Below are 11,297 nucleotides of genomic sequence, written 5' to 3' on the forward strand. Positions count from 1 at the left end.
GGGCTGTGCAGCTGGTATTCACCACTGGCAGATCCAGTTATGTTGGGGCAGCAGGTTTCCCACGGTGTCTCCAGACACACACATTTGTCACATGTGCTCAGTCTGAACCTGCTCTCATCACCAGCAGTGGTCTGTGGCCATCACCTGCAAACCATTTCCTTTTTTATTCTGTTGTCACTTTCATTTTGCACCAAGGAATGTGAACTGGATCCACAGTGGTTTCTGTTTGATAACTGGACACACTGATAACTCTGGTGTGATCACATGATTTTTTTTTTTTTTTTTTTGGAGCAGTGTATTGTCCCTGTAACAGAAAACACTTAAAGAATTCAGCATTTTATTAGAATCAAAGTATCTTTGATCTATCTGTTTATAAGACTGGGGAAACCTGCAGTCAGCTGAGACTCAAGAAATCACTTGAATGAGTGATGAAACGTTTCTCCTACTGAAAACGCTACGTCAAGATGAACAGTATCAACTTTTGGGGATAGAATCAAAGTATTTTTGGATCCCGTTCCCTGCCTTTTGTTCTGTTCTCTTGTTAGGATGATCGCGCACTGCCTCCATGATGTTGAATCCATGACTGATTTGGTTTGCTATCACTGTCAGGTCCAAACAAAAACAAAAAAACCTGTTGCATGATGGATCAGAATCTGATGATACTTTTCTGTGTTCCTAATTCCATCAACTTCAACAAGATCTCCAACACCACTGGCTGAACTGCATCCCCAAACCATGACAGAGCCTCCACTGTGTTTTACAGATGGCTGTAGACCGGGGGTAGGGAACTCCAGGCCTCGAGGGCCGGTGTCTTGCAGGTTTTAGATATTACCCTGGGTCAACACACCTGAATCAAATGATTAGTTCATTACCAGTACTCTGGAGAACTTCAAGACATGTTGAGGAGGTAATTTAACCATTTAAATCAGATCAACTGTGTTGGATCAAGGACACATCTAAAACCTGCAGGACACCGGCCCTTGAGGCCCGGAGTTCGACACCCGTGCTGTAGCCATCTCTTCCAGACATACTGATGAACGTTTAAATAAAAAATGTCAAAATTGGATTCATCAGTTGTCACATGTCACTCATTTTCAGTTCAGTTCTTGTGTAACACCTCAACCTTTTTTCTCTGTTTTCCTTTACTTAAGAATAGCTTCTTGACAGCCACCCATCTACTGAGACCATTTCTGATGATGTCCAGATGCACTGGCCACCCCCATTATTTATTTCTGCTTAAAACAGATTATTATGGAATTCTAAATCTTATCTGTTTTTTATATGTACCTATTTTCAATGATAACAACTTTAATAGCAGGAAATTAAGTAGGCATATAATTAATTTTTCTTTTTGTTGCCATGTTTTCGAGTAACCTATATGTGACAAAATATAAAACTGAAATTCTGTTTTTGGTGTGCCACCCCAATATTTTTAGTGGCCCCTATATGGCCACCAAAAATTCTGGACGCACCCTGTTTAAAAACTGTACTTTTCAATATTACTGTCAAATAAGTCGCTCTCCACTTTCGCTGTAGTGAAAGCCGCTGTATTTGACTGAGATAAAAGTGGAGCACCACTGTCCCCTGCAGATTGAAATCGGCGAAAATCCTCAGAAAAAAGGAAAAAAAGAGAGAGAAAAAAAGAGCCCAGAACCGGTTTCCGGACACTCCCGAACATTTACGAAGACAGCCTCTTCTTCCCGTCGTCGAGCGCTCCCTCCTCCCCTTTCACGCCTAATGTTGCTGTACCTCAAACCCTCCCCCGTATCAGAGGGTAGAAACAACAAGCCGCCATTTTGTTTGTGCGGACAGACCGTCAGAAACAGGAGGAGATTAACCGAGAGAAGGAGCGACTCCGCGACCCACGACAGCCGCTCCGGGAACCGCCGGGGACGAAAGAGTGCCCGAATCCTGTCCGTGCTATCCGGGAGAGAAAGCATCACGAAAACCGATAAGACGTCAGTGGAGGGAAAACCGAGTCGGTGACATATATATGTGTATATGTATGCATGAGAAGGAAATACTCCGAAAAATCCAAGGAAGGGGGTGTTTGCGGAGCGGAGACGGGGAGGAGAGGCGGAAGAGGACTGTGTCTCATAACGAGGGGGGAAAAACCTGCCAAAAAAAAGAGAGGAGGGAAAACATCAACATGAAAAATCATAATGTGTCCGTCGCGGAGGAAGGAGAGAGCCCGCATAGACAATTATATAAATAAATTGCTGCCGGGCAGAAGAGAGAGGTGGAAAGAAAGACGGGTTTAAAGAGAAGGGGGGAAAAATTGCCAGGATCAACGCGGAGGGGGGGCATTCACCATCACAAAGAGTCAATGAGAGGATTTTGTCAGCCCAAAATATTTCAAGGAGGAGGGGGTGTCAACATTATTGTGCCGATCTGAAGCTTTCCGCTTCCGAAATAGCCGTCAGATTTTGATCAATTTTTCTCCAGTCGCCGTTGATCTTCTGCTTTTGCTTCAGAGCTTTTCTTTCTTTTTCCTCCTCCACGCGTGGCCAAGACATCCTTAAAAGCGGCGATATTTGTGATTTAATCTGAGGGTTTTTTTCTCAAGTGTTTTAAAAACCAGGGAGGAACCTCTTGTGGAGCACAAGTAACCCAACAGACCGTCCTCTGCAAGAGAGGAAAAAAACTGATTAGATCAATCTGACTGCCCGCTGATTGGCAATTTGCGCCGTGATCGTCCTCGGGAAGTGTACGGAGAGATAAAGTGTGCATGTGGGGAGATTGCACAAGAACTGTGATTTTTTTTTTCTTCTTTTTTTTGGTTTTGAAGATCTTCTGTTTGCAGCCGTGCTGACTGCAAGACATCTCGCGCAAGCGGGTTGCAACAACCACTACGTGCAATACGAGTCCTGTTCTTTCTGACTACAGTGCCTTTTGCATGGTCAAACACTTAAGTGCACAAACAAGTCGGCATGTACATGCAGAACACAACGAATGCTTGCATTGGGTTATATGCAGTGAGACATATACAGCCGTGATAGACTTTTATTTTTTACCCAAGAAACCGTAAACCTGGCGTGTCGTCCTCTCTGTGCAGCTGACTAATTTCTTCAGCTACTTTAAAGCTGTAAAGGCTGTTTGTAGTGCAGCTTTAACCGTGTCCACTGCCTTGTTTTACTTCTGAGGGAAATCAGTAGCACTGAGAGAGGTCCGATCAGAGAGGAGGAGAGAAATCTGTTGCATGAGAGAGCTTGGCTCCTGGAGTTAACACAGGAGACGGAAAGAAAGGAGGAAAAAAAACAACAACTCCTGGCTTCTGTTTGCTGGATCACAGTTGTCTTTTTTGTGCCCTGACAAATTGCTCTCCACCCCCCTCACCCGGCTTGGAGCGATTCGGATTTGAAACGGAGATTTTCTCCGCCGACTATGCCGGGCAGGACTGAGTACAGCCCGGAGGACAGATCTTGGGACGGTTTTTTGTGTCGCAGAAGAGGCTACATGAGGTTGTCAGAGGGCCGCACGCTTGCCTTTTTTTTGACTCCACCTTCCACCTTCCCACCTCCTCCGTCGCCGCCGCCGCCTCCTCCTGCTGCTGCTCCTCAAATCTGTGAAGAAACAAAATCTCCGACTGGGGAGGGGGACTGATATCTGCAGAGAGGAATAAAACGAGAGGGGAGGACTGAAAGAACTCAACACTGCTGTGCCTCTCTCCCCTACCGTCCCCCCCGAGCGGTGGGGGAACGATCAGAAAGGTTTCTTAAAAGGACTGGGAGACGCAAATAAAGGGGTGGGGGATTGCATTGCCCTCCGTGGATCTAAAGCATTTTATTTTTAATTCTTCCAAAAAATATGGCCGATAATGTTCTGGAGTCCGGCCCGCCTTCAGCCAAGAGGCCCAAGCTGTCCTCTCCTGCTCTCTCGGTGTCTGCCAGTGATGGAAATGGTAAATATTTGGCATGCATTATTAAGGCTGAATAAAATATAAACCAGCTTCACTGTGAGGTGTGTGTAAATAGCCGGTCAGTTTTCGGAGTCCCTGCAGAGTTGCACTAGTTGCCTTGACTGACATGCTCAAAGTTGCTGCTTGCAAACAGCAACATGTTGTTGTCTTGGGAGTTTATTTGTTTGTTTATTTTTTTTAAAGTCTTAATCCGAGAGGTTTTGGCCGCTAATTGGGGAACATGGTAATAGTTGTGGCGGCAGGAACAACTTTTCCAGCACTTGTGTTTTGATGCGTTAGCCTCAACAGGCTAGCTAGCAGCAACTATTAGGGTCCACCTCCAAACAATGGAAGAGGCGAGTCAGCCCAGTTTGCTTCAAGTTGTAGAGGTAGTTTTGAATTGAGTAATTTGAAGAATTAAAGTGCCGACACATTAAGCACCGGGCTTCTTACATATCCCGATGAAAACTACAGAAAGAGAGGGTTTTTCCGAGGCAGCTCTAAGAGAAAGTGAGGGTAGCCGAGCAGCTAGCTAGTAGCTAGGCAGATAAACCCACCAGACCGGCTCAACTGAGCCCTGCATCTGGTTAGCAAAGACAAAAACTTCAATGAAACAAGTCTTTCTGAGTATCAGTCGATAACCAGTGACTCTGGAGAGAGAAATACCCTTTGAGGTATGATTATTGTGTTTTTAGCGCTAAGCATACTGGGTTTTTACTAAACTATTGTCATATACAAGCTAGCTATTGTTTGACTTGAATAAGTTGGGCAGAGCGTCCTTGTCCCGCAGAAGTTACAGCTTTGTTAATTTTCTCACTGCTGCCGGGTTTAAACGAAACAGTAAGCAAGCCACAGACTTTGAAATGTCTTCTTTGGTGCCCTTTGTTCAGAGGCCTTTTTCCTTTTAGCTTTTCGGTCGTACTATCAGAGCCCATTCTGGTTCTCTGTCCCCATTGTTTGGCTACACTGCGACGCTGCGCCGCACTTGGTGCAGCTCACTTTTCAAATATGATTACAACAAAGCGTGTCGCAGGCAGAGCAGCTGGACGTGTTTCACCTCGTATGTGAAGTTGGATCTGTTAGTGCAAAGACATTCATGCGAGGCGCAGTGAAATCTTTGGAAGTATTTGATCCAATAAGTGAGAAGTCATTATGGGAATTTCAAGTTTAGTGAGGTGCTAACATCTCGTAAAGTACCATAAAAATGTAGGTAATGCTCTTGTCACTTTTATATGAAAGGTATACTTAAAAACAGGTTATGATTTTAATGTGCCTACTGTTGCAGTAGATGTGACTTCTTGCATGTCTCTGCAGTTCTTGCTCTTGAACCATAGAACTGCAGTTCAAATTCACACACCTTCCAAGGTGCTGCACTGTTTACCTCTGCGGCTTCTCGCCTTGTCCCCACTCCATGTGTGGCATCCCACCAAACCACAAACTGGGGCCCTGGGGAGAGGTCCAGGCTGTGAGAGGCAGCTGGTGCTGGTCTTGTTTCCTGCCTATACACTCTAATAGTTGATTATTTAAAAAACAAACAAACAAAAAAACCCTGTTAACAAAATCTCTAGTTTTCTGACTGGTAATAATTCTGTTTTTCCTCCTGTATGCCTAGATTTCGGTTCACTCTTTGAACTGGAGCATGACCTCCCAGATGAGCTCATCAGTTCTTCGGAATTGGGATTGACTAACGGAGGGGATGCCAGTCAACTCCACAGCAGCCTCGGAGGGGTCGGTGTCGGAGGAGGAGGAGGTGGTCAGGATGCAGCTGCAAAACACCAGCAGCTGTCTGAGCTCCTGCGTGCAGGAGCAGCACCACAGCAGGGTGGCCCCACTTCTAATAGCACGCCATCTGGGGCATCCATGGGGATGATGGGGGGTGTCGGCGTTGCCCCTGGAGGACCTCAAGGCATGCCTCCCCAGAGCCAGCCGCAGCAAGCTGGATTAATGCAGCAGGTCGGAATGGTAGGAGCGCACAATCGGGCAGCAGCTATGGTGGGAGCCCAGAAGGGCAATGGTGGACAGCAGCCTCAGCAGGGGGTGATGGGGGGCCAGGTTGTTAATGGCTCACCTAGAATGGGCTACCCCGGCAGTGCTGGCATGGGAAACAACAGTAATCTTTTGCCAGACGGCCTACAACATCAGCAGCAAGGCGGTCAGCAAATGGGAGCCGGGAGTCAGGCAGGGATGAGACCACAGCAGCCTGGAGCACTGAACAAGGTAGGCAGACTCAAAGCAGCTCTCATTTGTGTTTAAAATACTATTTTTCAAAGAGATTGAACTGGTCAAACTGGCAGGTTAAACAGTTTATGGCATGCTTTTAGTCTTATTTTTTGTAAAGTAACAGCTTTAAAATAAGTTATCTTAAAGTATTTGGGATGTACCTGTAAGAGTTCAATTCCTCACATGGATATAAAATATGAAAGTTTGAAATTACTGCTGAAGCCTGGAGGTATATGTCTGATTAGAGCATGGAAAGCTGTAGGCAGACGAAGCTGTGCACTTGCCACTCGGGTAAAACTACTCATTTCCAGCACAGGTGCAGATAGAAATGCGGTTACATGTTGGATGTACAGCTGCATCACAGTTTACTCTGTGGTATCGATGGTTAACCCACTTGCTGGTGACTTGTTAGCCACATGATGATTGTGATTTTTATTCTAGAGGTGCAAAGACGTTATCGGAAAAGACGGTTAAATGGTTTTAAACAAGGTTTACTTCTTTGCATTAGTTCGCATCTCTGGGACTTTTTCTCAAGAGTAACAGGCTTTGTTTCTTTTATCACTTTGACTGTCTCTTATGTGCGCAAAGGAAATCACACTGTTAAACCCAGTAAATTGTTTATTTTCTTTCTGAGCTTGTAAGTGGGGATCAGCAGTTCAATTAGACACTTACACATAGCAGCAGGTTACCACCCACCTGACAGTGCTGGTACTAAAGGCTCACTCTCATTGAAGTTTAGGCAGTGATTTGCTGCTGTGATAAGAGAATAGTTTGGCCAGATGCTGAAGACCATCGCTGATACTGAAATTGTTTTCCAAGTCGAAGAGGTGGCAATAAATCACGTCTGTGTCGTTAGTTTATTGTGTAGAGGGAGGTGAAGTACAGTAACCAGACAGTCATATTATTTGAAAGGTGACTGAATGTGTAATTTTCTGGTTATAGCGCATGTTGTCAAAAGTAAAGTAAGCTTTTAAACTGTTTATTATCACAGTTTTTTCTTACATTGTCTTGCCTCCTCCTCATTCTCTCTTCATTTTAAACCCCCTCACACTTTTCTCCACCGCTCTCCAGATGAATATGATGGCCAACGCGGGCCCCTATGGCGGTCCGTACGGCCAGACCACTGGCCAGGGGATGCCTGGAGCAGGGCTGGGCCCACAGCTCCAGAATAAAGCAGGCCTCCCCAGCAATATGGCTGCCCAGTTTAGCATGGAGAAGAAGACACCAGCGGGTCAAGGCATGCCTGGGATGGTAGGATTTGTTGGTTTTTCTTCTGTTTAAAACTCTGTAGCCCATAAAGGAGCCTTTTGGCCCCTACTGCAAATTAAACGCACATTTTAACTCTGAATGATTCAAAGTAAAACCAAATATTGAATGAGATTCAGATTGGAAGAAAAAGTCTTGAGGGTATTTCACCATCCTTACTGTATTAAATATATCCTTTAAAAGCCCTGAAAACCAACTATTGTTGCCTCCGGCCCATTTTTCCTCCAATATTGACAACTGGCAAATGTGTGGAGGTGGAAAAGTAGACACCAGAGAGCTTAAACTTTTTACCTTATTCTTTACAGAACTGCTTCAGTAACTTTACATTGCTATATATGATTACACAGCTTTTGAGTCTTGCCTTTGCAACACATTCTATCGGAGGCGATTAGATGATGTGTCTTCTAAACTAGATCACAGTTTGAGAGCAGAAACAGACGGGAATTTGGAAAATGTTGAGGTGGAATCTGTTTTATTTTGTGCCTTTAATTACTCAGAAAGGCAGTGTCCAGATGAGCATTTTTTTGTTCCAAATATCGGCTTTTCACTGGCAGTCGTACAAGAAGTCTTATACTCCCTTCCAGACAGTGTAGCAGCTGAGATGACATTGACACAGAGCCTTGCTGACACCTTCTAATAATAATAATGATAATAATAATAATAATACTAATTTTTAAAAACTTGCATGACTCGTCCTGAAATGATTTTATTTATTTATTTTCCCCCTAAAACTTTCCCTTATCCCCATCGTGGTACAGCTCGGGGTTTCCATCACAGTTTTCAGGTACCTTTTAAAACATCTGCCGATAATGACAAATTTGCTCAAGCCTGCTGATTTCCGGCTGCACATTTTCAGTGTTTGTGCAAAAGTCCTCTCTGTTAAAAAATTTTTTTTGTTGTTTTAAGTTGTCTAAAACCACACTGAACAAATAATTAACATCATCTGTCATACTCCCTGAAAGAGTTACATTTATTAAGTCAGTGCAAGAAATATATTGCAAGTTAGTGCAGCTGAGCGGTGATTTTTATGTGCTGGGCTCTTCCAAAGAAAACTGACACGTCACTGGGGAGAGGGGGTTTAAAAGTTTTGAATGTCATTTTTTTCCCATTTTTGTTGGTGCGTTATCAGGCTGGGATGGGGTCATATTTCTGACTCGATCTCAGCACCCAGTCTCCACACTTGGCTTCAGTCAGCTTGTAGGGCTCATTGATGACTTCCAGTTTGTTTTTGGTTTGTCATTACCTCTTTAGAGAAGATGGGCTGCCTCTGCTAAAAACCTGTGTCCTGTGTTATCTTAATGAACACAGTTGTGGTGGAGGGAGTTTTTGGTAAATGAGTAGCTCAGATCACCTTTATAATAATCCCACCTACCTCACAGAGATGAATCATCATAATGATCAACCAAAAGGCTCAGGGGTGTAGTGTCAGATTGCAGTGACTCACTGCAGGTTGTTAACTTAGTCTGTGTGTTTGAGTGTAAGAGCTGCCCCCAATTTTTAAGTTCATTCACATTTCCAATTAAATGAGCAGGTGGATGTTCTGCGCTGATCATCATTAGCCAAGAGAGATGATCAGAAGTCAGCTGGGGACTGTCACCTGCTCTGTTGCGGTTACATTACAGAGTTATTTATTATGCTGTATACCATTTGGCTCTAATTAAAAACTGGCCTTTTTTGTGCTTTTCAGCAGGCTTGTTCATGCTTTAGATTCTTCTGCTGTTTTTAATTATTAAATAGCTGAAAGCATTATTCAGAAGTAGACTTTTTCTCATTTCTTCCCATATTAGTTTACTGATTGTTGAATCAAGTACCTGATCTTTACTCCTGAGTGTATTAAACTTCTGAAATCTGGCAAAAACTGCAGTTTTCATGCTGCAAGAATTCTTGGAGCATGGATCTTTGGCTGCTAGTTGTTCAGCTGTTATAAGATTGGTTACTGGAAGTGATCACTTTGTGGTGGATAATTCTTTCTAACGTGGCCTGTGCCTCTTTTCTACTCGCCATCCTAAGACGACTTCTCAGCAGCAGCAGCCTGGACCAGTCGGCGGTGTGTCGGTCAGCGGGGCAGCAGCAGCAGCAGTGGGAGGGGTGCAGGTTGGACTCAATGCTGTGGGGGCGGGACCCGGCGCCACACCTCCTACTGCAGACCCCGAGAAGCGGAAGCTGATTCAACAGCAGTTGGTCCTCTTGCTGCACGCGCACAAATGCCAGCGGAGGGAGCAGGCCAACGGAGAGGTACGACAGTGCAACCTGCCTCACTGTCGCACCATGAAGAACGTGCTGAACCACATGACTCATTGCCAGCTTGGCAAGTCCTGCCAGGGTGAGTCTGCTGAATTACACCGATAGCTAGTTTACAGGGTGTGTGGTTTATCTCATAAACACGATGCTGTCATGCATCTGCAACACTTTTTTTCCCTTCTCTTGTTCTTTTACATATTTTCTTTTAATCCCTGTTGGTTTGCCTCCCAGTTTTTCTCTATCAGGATGAGTTATTTTCTCTTCAGCTGGCTGTTTTACTGTAATTCCTCTCCTTGTCTCACCGAGTCTTCATCTGGACGTAGTTTTGTTTTACTGAGTGACTCATATAATAAGTTATTACCTTTTGGCTCTTATTTTCCTTTTTTGTTCATCCTTGTCATGTTAATCATCTCTCGCCTTCACTCTGTCACCGTTTCCCTCCACTTGCTTTCCCATCTTTTTTACTCTTCATCCTTTTCTAAAACATTTCCTCGCCCTTGTCTTCTCCTCCAGTGGCGCACTGTGCCTCATCCAGACAGATCATTTCTCATTGGAAGAACTGCACACGACACGACTGTCCCGTCTGTCTGCCACTGAAAAATGCTGGGGACAAGAGGAATCAGCAGCGTGAGTCCTTCTCAATCTTTGGCTGTATCTGCACATTAATTCATTAATTAATTATTATTTCTAATTGAAGCAATAAAGTGCGTCACAGTAGGCTAGAATTCACGATACTCATCTCTCGTTACCTCTGTTTCTTTCTCCTGTTGCTACAGCTCTGGGCAACAGTGCTGGGGTGGGTTTAGTGAACTCCTTAGGTTCAGGTGTGCCAGGAGGACAGTCCAACGCACCGAACCTGAACCCTCCCAACCAGATCGACCCCAGCTCCATAGAGAGAGCCTATGCTGCACTGGGCCTCACTTACCAGGGCAACCAGATGCCACAGCAGCCGTCGCAGACCAGCGTGCCAAACCAGGGGCTGCAGGGACAGCCTGGGATTAGGACTGTAAACAGCATGGGTTAGTATATAGAAGCCTGGTAGAAACATGATGTCCTTAACCTCTGGGGAACAACTTTAGCAGTCCTGTAATGTTTAAGCAGAGCTTTTCAGAAACTTCGAATGAGCTGTTTAAAGTTGTTCAGAGCTTCTCATCAGTTGCTGGCGCTGCCTCAGGTGTTATGAAAGAGGCCTAAACATGTAACTTTACAAGTCTTTGGTGAATGCTGAGTGTTTTTTAGTCCCTCCTTAATCTTTTACAGCTCTCCACTGAAGTTTGATTTACATTTCAGTGACACTGAATGCAACAGTGTATGCTAACATCGTTTGTATTTCTTCCCCGCCTATATTCACACTGTACTTAACGATCCAGACCCAAGTATACTTCAGTTTGTCTGGGCATCTCGGCTCCACTCACTCACTCACTCACTCACTCACTCACTCACTCACTCACTCACTCACTCACTCACATACATGCTTTCAAAGAGTGTTTTTTCAGAGCACAATGTGATTTTGTGGCTCAAGCTGAGACGTTTTTATAAACGGTGAGAAACGGTCTTTTCACATGCCTTAAAGGTTTCCCAATTATTATTAAACAGTGATTTTCATGGTGCCAGCTGTCATTGTAAAAGCGTGACGTTTTTATGCTTTGGCGTGGTTAGCGATCGCACCAGA

General features: G+C 44.6%; 1 protein-coding gene across 2 annotated transcripts in view; it reads left to right on the top strand.

Annotated features, from left to right (window-relative positions):
- Positions 1-3,766: 3,766 nt before the first annotated feature.
- The window catches only part of ep300b (E1A binding protein p300 b), a 35,519-nt gene continuing 27,988 nt past the window's right edge, over positions 3,767-11,297 (top strand). For both annotated transcript variants that reach the window (XM_039610907.1, XM_031749515.2), the window contains exons 1-6: positions 3,767-3,901; positions 5,511-6,115; positions 7,190-7,369; positions 9,395-9,707; positions 10,139-10,252; positions 10,402-10,644. In XM_039610907.1, coding sequence (XP_039466841.1) covers positions 3,808-3,901; positions 5,511-6,115; positions 7,190-7,369; positions 9,395-9,707; positions 10,139-10,252; positions 10,402-10,644 — 1,549 coding nt within the window. In that variant the 5' untranslated portion in view covers positions 3,767-3,807. The remainder of the gene's footprint in view (positions 3,902-5,510; positions 6,116-7,189; positions 7,370-9,394; positions 9,708-10,138; positions 10,253-10,401; positions 10,645-11,297) is intronic.

The sequence above is a fragment of the Oreochromis aureus genome, linkage group 4, assembly GCF_013358895.1.
Source record: "Oreochromis aureus strain Israel breed Guangdong linkage group 4, ZZ_aureus, whole genome shotgun sequence".
NCBI classification, from domain to species: Eukaryota; Metazoa; Chordata; class Actinopteri; order Cichliformes; family Cichlidae; genus Oreochromis; species Oreochromis aureus.